At 46.0% G+C, this 22210-nt stretch overlaps 1 protein-coding gene and 1 pseudogene across 1 annotated transcript in view; both read right to left on the bottom strand.

Annotated features, from left to right (window-relative positions):
• The window catches only part of OTUD4 (OTU deubiquitinase 4), a 109296-nt gene that overhangs the window by 51423 nt on the left and 35663 nt on the right, over nt 1-22210 (bottom strand). The window contains exons 5-7 of the mRNA XM_063920605.1: nt 8723-8795; nt 7915-7996; nt 7310-7457 (exon numbers count right to left, since the gene is read on the bottom strand). Coding sequence (XP_063776675.1) covers nt 7310-7457; nt 7915-7996; nt 8723-8795 — 303 coding nt within the window. The remainder of the gene's footprint in view (nt 1-7309; nt 7458-7914; nt 7997-8722; nt 8796-22210) is intronic.
• On the bottom strand, nt 10874-10992 carry LOC134933861 (5S ribosomal RNA; annotated as a pseudogene).

Below are 22210 nucleotides of genomic sequence, written 5' to 3'. Positions count from 1 at the left end.
AGGTTTTCATTTGCCTCCCAGGGCGCCCCCCTCCCAGCGCCCTGCACCCTCAGTGACTGCCGTGTGAAGTGTGCTGAGAGGAAAATGGCGCACAGCTGCAGTGCTGTGCGCTACCTTAAGAAGACTGAGGAGTCTTCTGCCGCCGATTCTGGACCTCTTCTCGTTTCAGCATCTGCAAGGGGGCCGGCGGCGAGGCTCCGGTGACCATCCAGGCTGTACCTGTGATCGTCCCTCTGGAGCTAATGTCCAGTAGCCAAAGAAGCCAATCCATCCTGCACGCAGGTGAGTTCACTTCTTCTCCCCTAAGTCCCTCGTTGCAGTGATCCTGTTGCCAGCAGGACTCACTGTAAAATAAAAAACCTAAGCTAAACTTTTCTAAGCAGCTCTTTAGGAGAGCCACCTAGATTGCACCCTTCTCGGCCGGGCACAAAAATCTAACTGAGGCTTGGAGGAGGGTCATAGGGGGAGGAGCCAGTGCACACCACCTGATCCTAAAGCTTTACTTTTTGTGCCCTGTCTCCTGCGGAGCCGCTATTCCCCATGGTCCTTTCAGGAACCCCAGCATCCACTAGGACGATAGAGAAAAAAAAAATTCCACGTAAAAAAAAAGCAACAATCTAAAAATAAGATTTTAAACCTACCGGTAAATCTTTTTCTCCTAGTCCGTAGAGGATGCTGGGGACTCCGTAAGGACCATGGGGTATAGACGGGCTCCGGAGGAGACATGGGCACTATAAAGAACTTTAGAATGGGTGTGCACTGGCTCCTCCCTCTATGCCCCTCCTCCAGACCTCAGTTAGAGAAACTGTGCCCAGGGGAGATGGACAAAACGAGGAAAGGATTTTGTTAATCTAAGGGCAAGATTCATACTAGCCCACACCATCACACCGTACAACCTGGAATATACGCAACCAGTTTACAGTATGAACAAAACAGTATCAGTTAAAGACTGATCTCAACTGTAACATAACCCTTATGTAAGTAACAACTATATACAAGCCTTGAAGACTTTGTCCGCACTGGGACGGGCGCCCAGCATCCTCTACGGACTAGGAGAAAAAGATTTACCGGTAGGTTTAAAATCTTACTATCTCTTACGTCCTAGAGGATGCTGGGGACTCCGTAAGGACCATGGGGTTTATATCAAAGCTCCAGACAGGGCGGGAGAGTGCGGACGACTCTGCAGCACCGACTAAGCAAACGCAAGGTCCTCATCAGCCAGGGTATCAAACTTATAGAACTTTGCAAAAGTGTTTGAACTTGACCAGGTAGCCGCTCGGCAAAGTTGTAAAGCCGAGACGCCTCGGGCAGCCGCCCAAGAAGAGGCCACCTTCCTAGTGGAATGGGCCTTTACCGAATCTGTTAACGGCAATCCTGCCGTAGAATGAGCCTGCTGAATCGTGTTACAGATCCAGCGAGCAATAGTCTGCTTCGAAGCAGGAGCGCCAACTTTGTTGGCTGCATACAGGACAAACAGTGCTTCTGTTTTCCTAACCCGAACCGTCCTGGCTACACAGATTTTTTTTTTCAAATAGAGTATTTTTTATTTCAAAGGAGAACAGTTTGTACACAGAAAATGCATAACAGGAACATAACATGTACAGTATGACGGCTACATAGATTTTTAAGGCCCTGACTACATCCAGGGATCCTCCAAGTCACCCGTAGCCACAGGCACCACAATAGGTTGGTTCATATGAAATGAAGAAACCACCTTAGGTAAAAACTGAGGGCGAGTCCTCAACTCTGCTCTATCCACATGGAAGGCCGCCAATTCGGACACCCGCCTTGCAGATGCCAAGGCCAACAACATGACCACCTTCCAAGTGAGAAATTTCAATTCAACCGTTTGAAGAGGTTCAAACCAGTGAGACTTCAGGAACCGTAACACCACGTTAAGGTCTCAAGGTGCCACTGGGGGCACAAAAGGAGGCTGGATGTGCAGCACTCCCTTTACAAAAGTCTGGACTTCTGGGAGAGAAGCCAATTCCTTCTGAAAGGAAATAGACAAGGGCCGAAATTTGTACCTTAATGGAGCCCAATTTTAGGCCCATATCCACTCCCGTCTGTAGAAAGTGGAGAAAACGGCCCAGATGGAAATCTTCCGTAGGAGCATTCTTGGCTTCACACCAAGAAAAATATTTCCTCCAGATACGGTGACAATGTTTTGCCGTCACCTCCTTCCTAGACTTTATCAGAGTAGGGATGACTTCCTCCGGAATACCTTTCCCAGCTAGGATTCGGTGTTCAACTGCCATGCCGTCAAACATAACCGCAGTAAGTCTTGGAACACGCAGGGCCCCTGTTGTAACAGGTCCTCCCTGAGAGGAAGAGGCCATGGATCTTCTGTGAGCATCTCCTGAAGATCTGAATACCAGACCCTTCGAGGCCAATCTGGAACAATGAGGATTGTTTTCACTCTTTTTTGTCTTATGATTCTCAATATTTTTGAGATGAGAGGAAGAGGGGGGAACACAGACTGACGGAAACACCCAAGGTGTTACCAGGGCGTCCACCGCTACTGCCTGAGGGTCCCTTGATCTGGCACAATACCTCCGAAGCTTCTTATTGAGGCGTGACGCCATCATGTCTATGTGAGGAATTCCCCAAACACTTGTTATCTCTGTAAAAACGTCCTGATGAAGTCCCCTCTCCCCTGGATGGAGATCGTGTCTCAGAGGAAGTCTGCTTCCCAGTTGTCCACTCCCGGAATGAAGACCGCTGACAGAGCGCTTACGTGATTTTCCGCCTAGCGAAGAATCCTGGTGGCTTCCGCCATCGCCACTCTGCTCCTTGTCCCGCCTTGGCGGTTTACATGAGCCAAGGCTGTGACGTTGTCTGATTGAATCAGAACCGGTAGGTCGCGAAGAAGATTCTCCCCTTGTCGTAGGCCGTTGTATATGGCCCTCAATTCCAGTATGTTGATGTGTAGACAAGCCTGCTGGCTTGACCATAGCCCCTGAAAATTTCTTCCTTGTGTGACTGCTCCCCATCCTCGGAGGCTCGCGTCCGTGGTCACCAGAATCCAGTTTTGAATGCCGAACCTGCGACCCTCTAGAAGGTGAGCACTTTGCAGCCACCACAGGAGAGACACCCTGGCCCGGGGGGACAGGCTTATCTTCTGATGTATTAGTAGATGGGACCCGGACCACTTGTCCAGGAGGTCCCACTGAAACGTCCTTGCATGAAACCTGCCGAAGGGGATGGCCTCATAGGCTGCCACCATTTTTCCCAGAACTCGAGTGCATTGATGAACAGACACTCTTTTTGGTTTTAGCAAGTCTCTGACCATGTTCTGGAGGTCCTGGGCTTTTTCCATCGGGAGAAAGACCCTCTTCTGTTTCGTGTCCAGATTCATGCCTAGGAATGATAGTCGAGTCGTTGGAATCAATTGTGACTTTGGCAGATTGAGAATCAAACAGTGTTGTTGTAGCACTCTCAGGGAGAGCGACACGCTCTTCTGCAATTGATCTCTCGATCTTGCTTTTATCAGGAGATCGTCCAAGTATGGGATAATTGTGACTCCCTGCCTGCGCAGGAGCACCATCATCTCCGCCATCACCTTGGTGAAAATCCTCGGGGCCATGGAAAGCCCAAACGGCAACGTCTGAAACTGGTAATGACAGTCCCGTACAGCGAATCTCAGGTACGCCTGATGAGGAGGATATATGGGGACATGAAGGTATGCATCCTTTATGTCGAGTGACACCATAAAATCCCCCCCTTCCAGACTGGAGATCACCGCACGGAGCGATTCCATCTTGAATGTGAACTTTTTCAAGTACAGGTTTAGGGATTTTAGATTTAAAATGGGTCTGACCGAACCATCCGGCTTCGGGACCACGAACAGGGTCGAATAGTACCCTTTCCCCTGTTGGACTAGGGGAACCTTGACAATCACCTGCTGTTGACACAGCTTTTGAATTGCAGCTAACACTACTTCCCTCTCTGGGGAAGAAGTTGGCAAGGCTGACTTGAAAAATCGGCGAGGGGGCACCTCTTCGAATTCCAGTTTGTAGCCTTGGGATACGATATCCATCGCCCAAGGATCCACGTCTGACAGAACCCAGACCTGGCTGAAGAGTCGAAGACGTGCACCCACCGGTGCGGACTCCCTCAGTGGAGCCCCAGCGTCATGTGGTGGATTTAGTAGATGTCGGGGAGGACTTCTGCTCCTGGGAACTAGCCGGAGCAGGTGCTCTCTTCCCTCTACCCTTACCTCTGGCGAGGAAAGATGAGCCCCGACCTCTTCTGGACTTATGAGACCGAAAGGATTGCATCTGATATTGTGGAGTTTTCTTTTGCTGTGGGGGAACAAAAGGCAAAAAGGTAGATATACCCGCGGTAGCTGTGGCAACCAGGTCCGCAAGACCTTCCCCAAATAAAACTTCACCTTTGTATGGCAAAACCTCCATATGCTTCTTTGAGTCGGCATCACCCGTCCATTGGCGGGTCCACAGGGCTCGCCTAGCAGATATCGCCATGGCGTTGGCTCTTGAACCAAGCAGCCCAACGTCTCTTTGAGCGTCCCTCATATATAAAACTGCTTCTTTAATGTGACCTAAGGTCAATAAAATGGTATCCCTGTCTAGGGTATCAAGGTCAGCTGACAAGGTATCTGTCCAAGCTGCAACTGCGCTACACACCCATGCCGATGCAATTGCCGGTCTGAGTAAAGCATAAATAGATTTTAAAGTAGTTTCCTGTCTGCGATCAGCAGGATCCTTGAGGGCTGCCGTGTCCGGAGACGGTAGCGCCACCTTCTTGAACAGGCGCGTTAAAGCCTTGTCCACCCTGGGAGAGGATTCCCAACGTACCCTGTCCTGTGCAGGGAAAGGATATGCCATAAGAATCCTCTTGGGAATCTGCAGTTTTTTATCTGGAGTTTCCCAAGCTTTTTCAAATAACTCGTTCAGCTCATGAGATGGGGGAAAGGTTACCTCAGGTTTCTTTTCCTTATACATGCGCACCCTCGTGTCGGGGACAGAGGGGTCATCTGTGATATGCAAAACTTCTTTTATTGCAACAATCATATAATAAATACCTTTTGCCACCCTTGGGTGTAACCTCGCTTCATCGTAGTCGACACTGGAGTCAGAGTCCGTGTCGGTATCAGTGTCTGCTATTTGGGATAGGGGACGTTTTAGAGACCCAGAAGGACCCAGTGACCCAGCCGAAGCCGTGGATTGACTCCCTGCTTTTTCTCTGGACACTGCTTTGTCCAATCTCTTATGTAATAAGGTGACATTTGCATTTAAAACATTCCACATGTCCATCCAATCATGAGTCGGCGTTGCCGACGGCGACACCACAATCATCTGCTCCACCTCCTCCTTAGCTGAGCCTTCCGCATCAGACATACCGACACACTCGTACCGACACCCCCACACACACAGGGATATAGTTATAAGGAGACAGTTCCCCAATAATGCCCTTTGGAGAGACAGAGAGAGAGTATGCCAGCACACACCCAGCGCCAACTGACACTGGAAAATAATGTCCCAGATAATAGCACTTTTATATTATATTACTGTGTAATGCACTCACTGCGCCTTACAAGTGCCCCCCCTCCTCTTTTCAGCCCTGTGTCACCGTGTTCAGCAGGGGAGAGACCGGGGAGCCAGCTTCTCTGCAGATCTCTGTGGAGAAAATGGCGCTGGTTAGTGCTGAGGGACCAAGCTCCGCCCCCTCCGGCGGCGGGCTTCGGTCCCGCTCAAAATATCTCAAACTGGCGGGGGATTTATAGAATTACTGCCTCCGCAGTGTCTATGCCAGAAACAGAGGTTTTATTCCTGCCCAGGGCACCCCCCCTGCGCCCTGCACCCATCAGTGCCCGCTAGTGTGTGTAGTGTGTGTGGGTGCAATTTTATAATACTGGCGGGGGATTTATATAACTTCTGCCTCTGCAGCCTATAATACTCATATGACAGTCTTAGAGGTTTATATTGCTGCCCAGGGCGCCCCCCCTGCGCCCATCAGTGCCTGCCAGTGTGTGTTGTGTGTGGGAGCAATGGCGCGCAACGTTACCGCTGCGCGCTTACCTCAGTGAAGATCAAAAGTCTTCTGCCGTCTTGAAGTCTTCTTATACTCACCCGGCTTCTATCTTCCGGCTCTGCGAGGAGGACGGCGGCGCGGCTCTGGGACGAACGGCGGGGGGAGACCCGCGTTCCGACTCGCTCTGGAACTAATGGTGTCCAGTAGCCTAAGAAGCAGAGCCTATCACTGAAGTAGGTCTGCTTCTCTCTCCTCAGTCCCACGATGCAGGGAGCCTGTTGCCAGCAGTGCTCCCTGAAAATAAAAAACCTAACAAAATTCTTTTTCAGAGAAACTCAGGAGAGCTCCCCTGTAGTGCACCCTATCTCCTCTGGGCACAGGATCTAACTGAGGTCTGGAGGAGGGGCATAGAGGGAGGAGCCAGTGCACACCCATTCTAAAGTTCTTTATAGTGCCCATGTCTCCTGCGGAGCCCGTCTATACCCCATGGTCCTTACGGAGTCCCCAGCATCCTCTAGGACGTAAGAGAAATGTAAATTTTCCACGTCTTAATGTACAAAGCCTGCAATTGCTTTGGCAAATCTAAAATGATTACTTTAGTCCATTGTCTTTTCTGTTTGTCTTTAACCAGCAATAATTTATGCAGAACTTAACAAAACCTAAAAACTTTCATTATTCTGTGTTTATAGGTCTAAAGAAAAACAGAAACTCTACAACAGGTAACTCATACTTGAATTAAATTACAATTCAGTCAAATCATATATAGGCACTCATTCCGAGTTGATTGCTAGCTGCTTTCGTGCGCATGCGGCTCAAAGCGCACGCACGACGACGTACTTTCACAAAAGCCGATGCAGTTTTACACAAGCTCTAGCAACGCTTTTCAGTCGTACTGCTGGCCGCAGAGTGATTGACAGGAAGTGGGTGTTTCTGGGTGGTAACTGACCGTTTTTGGCGATTGTGTGATAAAACGCAGGCGTGCCACATGAAAACGCTGGAGTGGGTGGGAAAACGTAGGCGTAGCTGGCAGAACGCAGGGCGTGTTCATGACGTCAAAACAGGAACTAAATACTCTGAAGTGATCGCAAGCTAGGAGTAGGTCTCGAGCTACTCAGAAACTGCACAATCTTTTTTTTGTAGCAGCGCTGCGATCCTTTCGTTCGCACTTCTGCTAAGCTAAGATACACTCCCAGAGGGCGGCGGCTTAGCGTTTGCACGGCTGCTAAAAGCAGCTAGCGAGCGAACAACTCGGAATGAGGGCCATAGTCACTGGAAAATATTGACATACATCAGTGCACATCACTGTCATCCATACCCAGCATCTTCACTTTCCCCATCAGATCCAGAAGCACCACTCTCAAAGACCTCTTCTTCAGCTTGGGTGTCAAAATTCCCCGCTTTTGACACATATTTTTCAACATCAACTTTAAATACCTTTTCATAGAGTAATTCATAAATTATAGCTTCAAAATTAAAAAGAGAAACAGGTCATATTAGTTGGTAGGGTGAAAAATCATCTTCTGCGCTTACTTAAATGCAATCTCCTTAATACATGATCAATATTAATGTAGACTAGCATTTCCTACCTCCAGTCCTCAGGGACCCATAACACGGCATGTTTTACACATCTCCTCAGTAAATTATATGAGCCCCACCTGTAGAACTTTTAAAATGTGTCCGCCAGTAATGACTACACCTGTGCATTAACTAGGAGATCTGGAAAACATGCACGGTGAGGGATCCCTGGTATTTGACTTTGGAAATGCTGGTCTACATTTACCTTGAATATATCGAATTTTCCATACATTTAATATTTTTAAAAAGTTAAGAACCATTTACTACAATGTTACGGGATATTTTGGAATAAGTGTTCCATATATAGTAATGGAAGTGCTATAGAATTATCCTATAATTACTTACATTGGCACACAGCGGCATTCTCAACAAAGTCAGCAGAGTATATGATGTCATAATGATTTCCATTAGAAAAACATAGCATTATCTAGAAGAGAAATAAGCAAACATCAATCTTTTATATAAGATCTATTATAAAACGGTCAGGAAAGAAAACTTAAGTAATATAAAACGTAACACCCTCCCACTGAGAATACTTGTATTTCCACTGGTTCAAAGTACTTTGACAGACCTTATATTATATGGCAGAGGTATCGCTTAACGTTCCCTGTACCCTGGATGATTGATTTCTAACTATATATGCCTCAATGCAGAGCTTCCCAAACTCTGGCAGTACCGTACAGGTATTAAGGATATCCAAGCTGGAGTCCATATGGTTAAATCAAATTGACTGAGTAACCTGTGCTCAAGCATGGATAGCCTTCAAACCTGAGTAAACAGAAAATTAATACATCATTGTTATTTTTATCATAACAGCTGTTACAATCATTTTATCATTCTTATTTCCCTATTTACAGCTATTTAGTACTGATGCATGGAAGTGCTTGGTGCATTGTAAGCACTAGAAGTGTATAACCATATATAAGGAACCAGTGTTTCACACAAGTAACTGAAGTAACTATAAAGACGACTTCAAATATATTCATCCAGTTTACGAAAGGTTAATAATAATAATAATAATAATAATAATAATAATAATAATAATAATAATAATAATAATATAGCTATTCCCAATTAATACTGGAGTGAATGCATCAGTCAGCATTATATAAACAATACACCTAAAACCTGTAACGTGCAAGATCCAACCAACCTTATCTGCAAAGCCATTATCAGTGACATGAGCAGGAGAAACAGAAGGTTCTTGATAAATTATAAAATCTTTCCTAAAAATGAAAACAAATAAATAACACACCTTATAAATTTACTGTATTTTTTGTACATTTTAAAATGCAATTATTAATACTACAATCAATTCCTTTCACTGACAAAAACATGCAAAGTACATATTACACATACAACACAAAACGCATGTGCCTGAATGGACTAGATAAGCCCACACAAGTACCTTTACTGATAACACGTAAAATGTCATTTCTAGAACAGACAGCTAGCCTGACATGCAGGCTCTTCATGATGTACTCTTACTTCAGATGTGCGTGAAAATCCATGGTTATAGCTCCACTTTGAAGGATAACAACACACAAAGCTGAAGTTTTTGTGTATTGATTTTAAAAGAGAAATCATGATGTTATACACCAGTGAGTATTATTTACCCAAGGCAACCGCTTATGCAGCCCTCTGCACTCCCGTGGCTCTCTTCAAGCCAGCAGCATGTTACTTATGCACGGACAACATCGTTGTCTGTTAACTGGCAACAGAAGTGAGGAACGAATCACCCAATCATGGAGAATGCTGGACACTACATAGTCAGTGTTATTGTTTAACTTAAGGAATTCCACGGAAAACTGAAAATCTAGTTTCCTTAAAATTATCTAGCCTCTACTTATTGATCATTTTTAATAAGGAGAAAAAAAAATAGGATTTTAATTACTGACCGGTAAATCCTTTTCTCGTAGTCCATAGAGGATACTGGGGTCCACATTAGTACCATGGGGTATAGATGGGTCCCCCAAGAGCCATGGGCACTTTAAGAGTTTAATAGAGTGGGCTCGCTCCTCCCTCTATGCCCCTCCTACCAGACTAAGGGGTGCATGTACTAAGCAGTGATAAAAGTGGAGAAGTGAGCCAGTGGAGAAATTTACCATGACAACCAATCAGCTGCTCAGTACAATTGTATAGTATGCAAATTAGAAATGTTACGTCAATGCTGATCGGTTGCCATGGGTAACTTCTCCACTGGCTCACTTCTCCACTTTTATCACTGCTTAGTACATGTCCCCCTCAGTCTAGAAACTGTGCCTCAGGAGACGGACATACTTCGAGAGAAGGAAATACAAGATTCACACCAGCTCACACATAACAAGGCAAACCAAGCAAACCAGCTTGAACAAGTCAGTGACAGCTGAACAATAGCACTTACATAAGTAACAATACAGCACTTAACCAAGTAACAAGGCCGTACTAAACTTAAGTAACTTATAGCAGCAGAACGAAGCGCTGGGCGGCCGCCCAGCATTCTCTACGGACTACGAGAAAAGGATTTACCAGTAGGTAATTAAAATCCTACTTTCTCTTAAGTCCTAGAGGATGCTGGGGATGTACCAAAGCTCCCAGTACGGGAGGGAGAGCGCGGAAGCTCCTGCAAAACTGAATGACCAAACTGTAGGTCCTCAAAGGCCAAAGTATGGAACTTGTAAAACTTAGCAAACGTGTTTGACCCTGACCAAGTAGCCGCTCAGCAAAGCTGTAAAGCCGAAACACCCCGGGCCGCCGCCCAGGAAGAACCCACCTTACGAGTAGAGTGGGCCTTAACAGATTTAGGACACGGCAATCCTGCCGCAGAATAAGCATGCTGGATAGTGAATGGCAACAAAGGAGAAAAGAAGTTTTTTTTGTGGGTGTACTCTTAAATGATTTTAAAGTATTGAGAATAAGATAGTTAAAAAAAATCATTGACTTTTTATTCGTGTCATAAGATAAAACATAAAGTAGTTGGATACATGATTGAAAAGAAGAAAAAAACACACAGAATAAGTCAATAATGCCAATATATATTGGATAATAATTGTGAGCTGTCTAGGCTGAATCAAATCTACAATAAACAGTAAATCCACAAATTTAACTCCAAGATCTGCCTGCGGGAGAGGGATATGATATGAGCTGTACAAGAGTTACAATTGTTGCAATTGGTGGCAGAAGGGACAATTCTCAGTGCAGCTATCAAAAAATTATATATCAGATTGAACCTGCTGATTGTCTTGGAAGAGAGGAAAAGAGGAGAATTTGATACAAAAGATGAATCTGCTGTCAGCGTTAGACATAGAGCACGAACGGCCGAAAATTTCTACTACACCGAGTATTCCTCAAAAGTCTCCTACTTGAGTACTGACTCAGCCCAACACTGATTAGCTTCCAAGATCGGATGGGTTCGGGCGTTTCCAGTGTGGTATGATAGTAGAAAAGGTACCAATAATCTTGTGCTCTAGAATTACTGATGAGAGTTCACGAATATTCTTGGGTGATGATGAGAGATAGTATAGGGTCCTGGGAGGAGAGCTAAAAAGGGGGATCTGCTGCCATCGTTAGACAGGGAGAACCCTGAATCAATGGTGAGAGTCCCGAAAGATAGTGAAAGTGAGAAGAACAGAGACAGGTGGGCTGTGAGATTTTGTACAAGGGAGCATTCAATTTTGAAGGTCTCTACATGTAAATTGAAATCTGTGTACAAAATGATAATCGGATGTAGGTATCAGGTGATGAGGATGTCAGATACAGGTACCAAATAATCGTAAATAGGAGGAGGATTGAGGACCTCATAAGCTTCCAAAGGTACAGGTTTTTTGCAAATGAATAAACATTTATGCACAATATATTTGGTAAGATATGGCTATCCAATGGTAATCTACGAGAGGGATGTACACTGTACTAATAAATTATTAAATTAAAGGGGGGTAGCGAATTTCAAAGAAATATATAGCAGTAGTAGTTCTCCTCTCCTAATAAAAGACTGCGACTGTAAGGGGAGCTGTAAATACACCCCCACTGTATAAGCAGGAAAAGAAAAACAATACTGTGGCCAGAATAAATATACTGGTCATAGAGTACATATATATATATATATGCATACACACCGTTGAGCAAGTCTTATGTGACAAAAATGACAATTATCCTCTCCCAATAAGGAACTGCGGTCACAAGATAATAACACTAATTAAACCAACTATAGTAACTGGGTATTGGAATACTGTTGACAAACAATCATAATAGTGATAATGGGTGTCACCCTTCTGGCGGTCACCAGCTGCAGCCTTAATAGGCAGATCCGTGATTGTTTTAATTGTCGGATACTAACATGAGGCGGCCAAAAATGCACCTATGCTGACTGCTTCATATATCAATACACGGGTAATGAGAACAGATATTACCCGTGACTGTGTCTGGGAGGGTCGTAAGATGCCACACAGTATAAGTGTGCTCTAGTTCGAGGGTGCTGGAAAGCCGCTGTACCGTGACTGGGTCAAGTTCGTCCGACCATCAGATGCTGCACAGCGGACGTATCCTCCGGTTCAGAAGTTGTTGTGAGGCCGCTATCCTTGATGAAGCTCAGGCGAAGGCAGACAGTTGGAGATGTGGGTGGTCCCGGACAGCCCGGGGTCGGAAGACGCGTTTCGCCCGTTCGCCGGGCTTGGTCACTTCCTGTGGCGTGGTGGGCAACTGCGGGTTTTTATCAGAGTAGAGATCAGCAAGTGTCCAATCAGTGGGGGGGGGGGGGGGGGGTCCCTCGCATTCAGGTTGCTGCACAGCCGTGGTCATTCAGCTGAATCAATTATATTCTGACTTTAGCACGGAGTCCATCATATTAGAGATAGGGAAAAAGTAGTAAAAAGTGTCTATTAATCATGGTAAAGAATATAGATAATAGTTAAAACCAATGGTAAAATAAACCAAAAAACGACCAAATTATTTTGACAACATTAAGTAATGATTGTGCAATCATATTATGAATTTAATATGTGCACATAATCGATCTGAAAGAAATATGAAAAAGATTGTTTTAAGAGAAAAAATTACAGAATTGCGAACGCATTTCAAACAGAGGGCCACATGACCTTAAATGAATATAAATATAAAGATGGGGGTTTCTTGTGAGTGTAATATAAACTATACATAGGTTACATTTATGATAACAAAATAAAAGAGAAAAGAATGTTTCTTTTAATCTCGGGCAGATAAGGTAACAATTATAATAAGAACTATGTAAGGAAAGGGAATTGCTGTTTTTAACCCTGAGTAGGAGCTGGGCGATAATGGGTTACACTTCTTTTAATAGGTGACAAATCAAAAAGGGGAAAAGGGAATGGAAAGTTTCTTTAACCTAAATAGGCTATGAAAGAAGAGAATAGAGAGAAAGATAGTTACTAGGGCCCTAAGTGTAAAGGCCCCCATCCACTAGTCAGATTTGGGCAGTTTTCTTTAAATTTCGATGCATCTGACCGTCATATCTGAAGAAAAGTGTCACAGTGGATGGCTCTTCAGATCCAATGCTCACTCCCGTGTCAGATATGTTTGAACTACAGATTTCTGAGGCTGCCCCAACTATTTATCTGAATCTGAAAAAAACAGGTGCACATCGGATAGTTTTTTTTACTTCAGATGTATCTGATCAGATTAATCTGAAGCGTCACTTGACTGGCATCTCCCTAGCCACTCCCACCCACCAAGAGGGGGAACAGCGGCAGCAGCAGCATCAGATCAGTCACATGTAGCATGTGTGCATCAGATATATCTGAAGTGAATGTAATGAAAATTAAAGCCAGGGTCTGATCCGATTCCCGGGACGCTTCCGGGAGAGTTCAAGAGAAATCTGATGCTATCTGCAGTTCAGACAAGTCTGAGTAGTGGATGGCCACCTTAAGTTGAGCTGTACAAGAGTTACAATTGTTGCAATTGGTGGCAGAAGGACAATTCTCAGTGCAGCTACCGAAAACTGTATGATGCAAGTAATGTGAAGAAATATGAAGAAGGCCTTTTAAGTGTGCAAAACAAAAAGGAAGAGAAAAGGGGGGCGGAAAAAAAAAAAATTAAGGAGATATGGAAGGGTGGATTGATAAAAAATGACAGAGACCAATTCATACAAGAGTTTTTTTTTTGTATGGTTGGAAAGGACAAATTAGGACAGAAAGATAGTAGTCAGTTAGCTGACATAGATGCGTGATGTGATGTTATAATGAAAGGCTTTAGTGAGTTGTGAGAATTGGTACGAGAAATAAATGTAATATGTGATGGAGAACGATGGGTTAGCAGACAATTGATTTAAGAAATTGGGTATCAATATCCTATGTGTTTTGATGTTGATGCCAAATTTGTTAAAAAATTAATAGTAATAGATTTTGTTATATGAATACCGGCATCAGGGTTGATCAATGTGGATAGGGGTTATACAGGTGTGTCGGGAGTGTAATGGTGTGACTATGCGGTGTGAAGAAGAGCTTTGTGGAAAATGATTAAGGAAAGAAGAAGAGTAGGGTATGATGTGAATGAAGTGGGGCTGGATGTAATGAACGAAGTGCATCTAAAAATAGGGTGGGATGTGAATAAGATGGGCTGAATGTGATGAAATGGGAGAAACAAGAGCGAGTCCATCAGGAGTGTAAATATACAGTGGATCTGGATGAGGGTGAAGCCAAAGTTGGTTTAACGGGATGGTGTGTGCGCATGGGTTCCGTGTGAGATGTGTGATATGAAGATAGGGACTAGGGAACTGAGTAAGGAGGGTGACACACTAATTTGAGGGAAATATTGATGTGAACTGGACACTGTAGCTGCCGGACTGCTGTGCGGGGAAAGAGAAGCGGAGTATTGAAACAAAAGTATATTTATAGTAGAGTGAACTGGACATTGTGGCTACAGGACTGCTATGTGGGGAAAGAAGAGGAATATTTAAACAAAAGTATATGACTAAATTTTAGTAGAGTGATCTCAGTATACTATTGGCCAAAGAGGGAGATATTAATGGGTTACAGAAACAGGCTGTAATTGATATATTCATTAAGACCCAGTGGTTTAAGGCCTCCCAACTTGAAGGTCCATTCACTTTCTGTTTTACAAAGTTCTTTGCTAAGATCACCCCCGCGTACGCCTAAATGGACTCTGTCGAGTCCAAAGGCGCGCATTTCACATGGTGAGTCTTGGTGTTGAGCATGGTAGTGCCTGGCTACTGATGTCAGCTTTTTGCCCTTTCACAGATCTAATGTTGCATTTCTGATGGACCCCATATGTTCAAGGATTCTGGTTTTAAACTTCCTTGTAGTCATGCCCACGTACCGTTGATTGCAACTGCAAGTTAAACAGTAGACCACTCCTTGTGTGTCACAATTGAAGTAATGTCGTATGGGGATATCTTGTCCCAGTCTGTCCTTCACTCTGTCAGTAATTTGAATCTGTGGGCAGGCTTTACATTGTCCGCATGGGTAGGATCCAGTTACGTTTCTAGATTTGACCGGTTCACGTGAGAAATGGCTCTGAACGAGTACATCCTTAATGTTGTTGGATCTTCTCCAACTAATTTGTAGAGTAGAATCTAGAAGAGGTGATAATTCCGAGTCTAAATGTAGAACCGGTAAGTGTTTTTGAATCGCGTCTTTTCGGGACAGAAGGTGCCTATAAACCTGAACTTGGAATCTTCAATTGTATTTTTCGGCTCGTCTTGGAAGATCAGGGATTCCCTTTTAGTTTTGAAGACAGAGTGTTGAGCTCTCTTTAGGGAACGTTTGCTATAGCCTCTGGCTTGTAGTCGTGACATCAGCTTACGGCTTTTTTGTTTATATACCGTGTCTTCCGTACAGTTTCGCCTTAGACAAAGGAATTCCCCTTTGGGGATGTTTTCAATGGTTGGCGGAAAATGCAAGCTTGTCTGGTATAGAATACTGGGGGTCATTCCGAGTTGTTCGCTCTGTAAATTTCTTCGCATCGCAGCGTTTTTCCGCTTAGTGCGCATGCGCAATGTTCGCACTGCGACTGCGCCAAGTAAATTTGCTATGCAGTTAGGAATTTTACTCACGGCTTTTTCATCGTTCTGGTGATCGTAATGTGATTGACAGGAAGTGGGTGTTTCTGGGCGGAAACTGGCCGTTTTATGGGTGTGTGTGAAAAAACGCTACCGTTTCTGGGAAAAACGCGGGAGTGGCTGGAGAAACGGATGAGTGTCTGGGCGAACGCTGGGTGTGTTTGTGACGTCAAACCAGGAACGACAAGCACTGAACTGATCGCAGATGCCAAGTCTGGAGCTACTCAGAAACTGCTAAGAGAGGTCTAATCGCAATATTGCGAATACGTCGTTCGCAATTTTAAGAAGCTAAGATTCACTCCCAGTAGGCGGCGACTTAGCGTGAGCAAATCTGCAAGCGAACAACTCGGAATGAGGGCCACTGTTTGTAGCAGTGTCCTTGGGAAAGAGCTCTGTGGCCAAGGTTCCATTGGTTGTTTTGTAGATGTTCAGGTCCAGAAAGGATATTTTCTGTTTACTTATTGTATGGGTCTGAAAGATGTTCAAGTTGTTAGTATTAAGGATAGTTATAAAGTCCAACAGCATTTTTTCATCACTATCCCAGATCACAAAGATATCATCAATGAATCTTAGCCAGTTAATGATGTGTTGTGTATATTGCTGGTTGGCCTCACTGAATACAATTGTTTGTTCCCACCAGCCAAGAAACAAATTAGCATACGTGGGGGCACAGGCTGCCCCATGGCTGTTCCCCGGATTTGTTGAAAGAACTGGTCGCCAAATGTGAAAAATAAGATTTTACACATACCGGTAAATCTATTTCTCGTAGTCCGTAGAGGATGCAGGGACTCCGTAAGGACCATGGGGAATAGACGGGCTCTACAGGAGGCATGGGCACTATAAGACAGACTTTGGACTCTGGGTGTGCACTGGCTCCTCCCTCTATGCCCCTCCTCCAGACCCCAGTTAGAGAAACTGTGCCCAGAGGAGATGAACAGTACGAGGAAAGGATTTTTGGGAATCCCAGGGCAAGATTCATACCAGCCACACCATATAACTTGTGATAACTACCCAGTTAATAGTATGAACAAACAACATAGTCTCGGTCTAAACCGATGAAACTATAACATAACCCTTATGTAAGCAAAAACTATATACAAGTCTTGCAGAAAAAGTCCGCACTTGGGACGGGCGCCCAGCATCCTCTACGGACTACGAGAAATAGATTTACCGCTAAGTGTAAAATCTTATTTTCTCTAACGTCCTAGAGGATGCTGGGACTCCGTAAGGACCATGGGGATTATACCAAAGCTCCCAAACGGGCGGGAGAGTGCGGATGACTCTGCAGCACCGATTGAGCAAACAGGAGGTCCTCCTCAGCCAGGGTATCAAATTTATAGAACTTTGCAAAGGTGTTTGACCCCGACCAAGTAGCTGCTCGGCACAACTGTAATGCCGAGACCCCTCGGGCAGCCGCACAAGACGAGCCCACCTTCTTAGTGGAATGGGCCTTAACCGATTTAGGCAATGGCAATCCTGCCGTAGAATGCGCCTGCTGAATCGTGTTACAGATCCAGCGAGCAATAGTCTGCTTTGAAGCAGGCGCGCCAACGTTGTTGGCTGCATACAGAACAAACAGCGCTTCAGTTTTCCTAACCCTCGCTGTTCTGGCCACATAAATCTTCAAAGCCCTGACCACATCAAGGGACTCGGAATCCTCCAAGTCCCGTGTAGCCACAGGCACGACAATAGGTTGATTCATATGAAAAGAAGAGACCACTTTAGGCAGAAATTGAGGACGAGTCCTCAATTCTGCCCTATCCACGTGGAAAACCAGATAAGGTTTTATGGCTTTTATGGTTTTAAGGCTTTTATGTGACAAAGCCGCTAAATCCGAAAAACACGCCTCACAGAAGCCAAGGCCAACAACATGACCACTTTCCAAGTGAGATATTTCAACTCCACTGTTGTGAGTGGTTCAAACCAAGGTGACTTGAGGAAACTTAATACCACATTAAGATCCCACGGCGCCACCGGAGGTACAAAAGGAGGCTGAATATGCAGCACCCCCTTCACGAATGTCTGTACTTCAGGAAGAGAAGCCAATTCCTTTTGAAAGAAAATGGATAAGGCCGAAATTTGGACCTTTATGGACCCTAATTTTAGGCCCAAAGTCACTCCTGTTTGCAGGAAGTGAAGCAGACGACCCAAATGGAACTCCTCCGTAGGAGCAGTCCTGGCCTCACACCATGAAACATTTTCGCCATATACGGTGATAATGTTTCAATGTCACGTCCTTCCTAGCCTTGATCAGGGTAGGAATGACCTCCTCCGGAATACCTTTTTTCGCTAGGATCCGGCGTTCAACCGCCATGCCGTCAAACGCAGCCGCGATAAATCTTGGAACAGACAGGGCCCCTGCTGCAGCAGGTCCTGTCTTAGAGGAAGAGGCCACGAATCTTCTGTGAGCAACTCTTGCAGATCCGGATACCAAGTCCTTCGTGGCCAATCTGGAACAATGAGGATTGTTCTTACTCTTCTTAGTCTTATTATTCTCAACACCTCGGGTATGAGAGGTAGAGGAGGGAACACATAGACCGATCTGAACACCCAAGGTGTCACTAGAGCGTCCACCGCTACCGCCTGAGGATCTCTTGACCTGGCGCAATACCGCTTTAGCATTTTGTTGAGACAGGACGCCATCATGTCTATCTGAGGCAGTCCCTTCAACCCACGATCTGTGCGAAGACTTCTTGATGAAGTCCCCACTCTCCCGGATGCAGGTCGTACCTGCTGAGGAAGTCCGCTTCCCAGTTGTCCACCCCCGGGATGAATACAGCTGATAGGGCGCTTACATGGCCTTCCGCCCAGCGAAGAATCCTGGTCGCTTCTGCTATGGCCGCTCTGCTCCTTGTGCCGCCTTGGCGGTTTACATGAGCCACTGCTGTGACATTGTCTGACTGAATCAGAACCGGTTTGTCCCGAAGCAATGCCTCCGCCTGGCGTAGGGCGTTGTATATGGCCCTCAACTCCAGGACGTTGATGTGGAGACAAGTCTCTAGATTCGACCAGAGACCTTGGAAATTTCTTCCCAGTGTGACTGCTCCCCAACCTCGGAGGCTTTCGTCCGTGGTCACCAGGATCCAGTCCTGAATTCCGAACCTGCGGCCTTCTAGGAGGTGAGCACTGTGCAGCCACCACAGGAGAGATACCCTGGCTCTGGGAGACAGAGTGATCCTCTGATGCATTTGTAAATGGGACCCGGACCATTTGTCCAGTAGATCCCATTGAAAGGTCCTCGCATGGAACCTTCCGAAGGGGATGACCTCGTACGATGCCACCATCTTCCCCAGGACACGCGTGCAGTGATGCACTGAAACCTTTTTTAGCTTTAATAGGTTCCTGACCAGGGCTATGAGCTCCTGAGCCTTTTCCATCGGAAGAAAAACCTTTTTCTGGTCTGTGTCTAGAATCAGACCCAGAAAGGTCAGGCGCGTTGTAGGGACTAGCTGGGACTTCGGTATATTGAGAATCCAGCCGTGCCCCTGCAACATCCTCACCGACAGCGACACGCTGTCAAGCAACTTCTCCCGAGATCTCGCCTTTATGAGGAGATCGTCCAAGTATGGGATAATTGTGACACCCTGCTTGCGCAGGAGCACCATCATTTCCGCCATTACCTTGGTGAAAATTCTCAGGGCTGTGGAAAGTCCAAACGGCAACGTCTGAAATTGGTAATGACAGTCCTGTACTGCAAATCTCAGGAACGCCTGGTGAGGAGGGAAAATCGGAACATGAAGGTATGCATCCTTTATGTCCAGGGACACCATCCAATCCCCCCCCCCCCTCCAGGCTGGCGATGACCGCTCTGAGCGATTCCATCATCAACTTGAACTTTTTCAAGTACAAGTTCAGGGATTTTAGATTCAAAATGGGCCTGACCGAACCGTTCCGGTTTCGGGACCACAAACAGGGTTGAGTAATACCCCTTTCCTTGCTGGAGAAGAGGAACTTTGACTATCACCCGTTGAAGATACAATTTTTGAATTGCAGTCAACACTAACTCCCTCTCTGACGGGGAAGCTGGCAGAGCCGATTTGAAAAACCGGCGAGGAGGCACGTCTTCGAATTCCAGCCTGTATCCCTGAGAAACAATCTCCATAGCCCAGGGATCCACCTGTGAGTGAACCCAAACCTGGCTGAAAAATCGAAGACGTGCCCCCACTTGAGCTGACTCCCCGCGGGAAGCCCCAGCGTCATGCGGTGGACTTTGCAGATGTAGGGGAGGACTTCTACTCTTGGGAACTAGCTGCATGCAGCTTTTTTCCCTTGCCTTTTCCTCTGTCAAGGAAGGACGATCCCCGTACCTTCTTGCTTTTATTGGAACGAAAGGACTGCATTTGATAATGAGGTGCCTTTTTAGTATGCTGCGGGTGGACATAAGGTAAGAAATTCGATTTACCGGCCGTAGCAGTAGAGACAAGGTCCGAGAGGCATTCTCCAAACAACTCCTCCCCCTTGTAAGGCAACGACTCCATATGCCGCTTTGAGTCGGCATCCCCCGTCCACTGTCGGGTCCACAGGAGTCGCCTAGCAGAAATAGACATAGCATTTATTCTGGAGCTTAGTAAACAAAATGTCTCTGAGCATCCCTCATATATAAAGCAGCATCTTTGATATGCTCTAGGGTCATTAGAATGGTATCCTTATCTAGGGTGTCAAGTTCGATAGATAAGGAATCTGTCCATGCTGCGACAGCACTACACACCCAGGCCGATGCCATAGCCGGTCTAACGATATTACCGGAATGTGTGTAAATGTGCTTCATGGTAACCTCCTGCTTACGATCAGCAGGATCCTTGAGGGAAGCTGTATCCTGAGAAGGCAGTGCCACCTTCTTGGATAAGCGTGTCAGCGCTTTGTCTACCTTTGGTGAAGATTCCCATCGTATCCTGTCCTTTTGTGGAAAGGGATACGCCATAAGAATCCTTTTAGGAACTTGTAGTCTCCTATCTGGAGATTCCCAAGCCTTTTCGCACAAGTCGCTTAGTTCAAATGAGGACGGAAAAGTGACCTCAGGCTTTTTCCCTTTATACATGTGTACCCTCGTGTCAGGGACAGGGGGTTCCTCAGTGATATGCAAAACCTCTTTAATGGCAATAATCATGTAACGAATACCTTTCGCCACCTTTGGCTGTAATTTTGCATCCTCATAGTCGACACTAGAGTCAGTATCTGTGTCGGTATCTGTGTCAGTGATCTGGGATATGGTGCATTTTTGAGACCCCGAAGGTCCTGGTGCCACAGGGACAGGCATGGTCTGACTACCTGACTGATCCCTAGCTTCAGCCTTGTCTAATCGTTGATGCAGTAAATTTACATTTGCATTCAAGACATTCCACATATCCACCCATTCCGGTGTCGGCGTTGCCGACGGCGACCTGACCATCATGCACTCCCCCTCTCCTCCTTAGGTGAGCCTTCCTCGTCAAACATGTCGATACACATGTACCGACACACTTCACACACACAGGGAATCTCTTTTCTGAAGACAGGTTCCCCCTGAGGCCCCTTGAGGAGACAGAGAGAGAGTATGCCAGCGCACACCCCAGCGCTATATAACCCTGGAGAAAAACACAGATTGTTTACCCAGTAGCGCTGCTTAATATATAAACGCCAATAATGTGCCCCCCCTCTACTTTAAAACCCCCTTTCATCGTGTGTCAAGCAGGGGAGAGTCCGGGGAGCTTCCTCTCAGCGGTGCTGTGGAGAGAAAATGGCGCTGGTGAGTGCTGAGGGAGAAGCCCCGCCCCCTCGGCGGCGGGCTTCTGTCCCGCTCAAACTTACTAAAAAATGGCGGGGGCTCTTTTATATACATGTACAGTGCCCACCTGTACATGTATATAAACTTTTGCCATAGGAGAGGTGTTTTATTGCTGCCCAGGGCGCCCCCCCTGCGCCCTGCACCCTTACAGTGACCGGAGTGTGTGAGGTGTATGGGAGCAGTGACGCACAGCTGCGGTGCTGTGCGTTACCTCAGTGAAGCACCGAAGGCTTCTGCCGCCTGAGACGTTTTCTGTCTTGTTTCTTCTGGCTCTGTGAGGAGAACGGCGGCGCGGCTCTGGGGTGAACGCCCAGGACGAACCTGTGTTCACTCCCTCTGGAGCTAATGGTGTCCAGTAGCCGAGGAAACAGAGCCTATCATTTAAGTAGGTCTGCTCCTCTCACCTCAGTCCCTCGATGCAGGGAGCCTGTTGCCAGCAGTGCTCCCTGAAAAAGAGAAAAAATCCTAACAAAAATGCTTTCTAAGCAGGAAACTCAGGAGAGCTCCCTGCAGTGCACCCATTCTCCTCTGGGCACAGTCTAAAACTGAGGTCTGGAGGAGGGGCATAGAGAGGCGCCAGTGCACACCCAGAGTCCAAAGTCTTTCTTAAAGTGCCCATGCCTCCTGCGGAGCCAGTCTATTCCCCATGGTCCTTACGGAGTCCCAGCATCCTCTAGGACGTTAGAGAAAAGTTGGTGTTCAGTACAAAGCTTAATAGCTCACAGAGAAAGTAATTGAACTGATTTTTTTCTTCCATGTCCAGAAAGAATTTGGTGGCTTGTACCCCTTGTTGATGCGAGATGCTACTATACAGTGTCTCTACATCAAGAGTAACCAAGACGCAATCC

Source organism: Pseudophryne corroboree, chromosome 1, assembly GCF_028390025.1.
Source record: "Pseudophryne corroboree isolate aPseCor3 chromosome 1, aPseCor3.hap2, whole genome shotgun sequence".
NCBI classification, from domain to species: domain Eukaryota; kingdom Metazoa; phylum Chordata; class Amphibia; order Anura; family Myobatrachidae; genus Pseudophryne; species Pseudophryne corroboree.
This window is presented reverse-complemented; position numbering and strand designations above follow the sequence as displayed.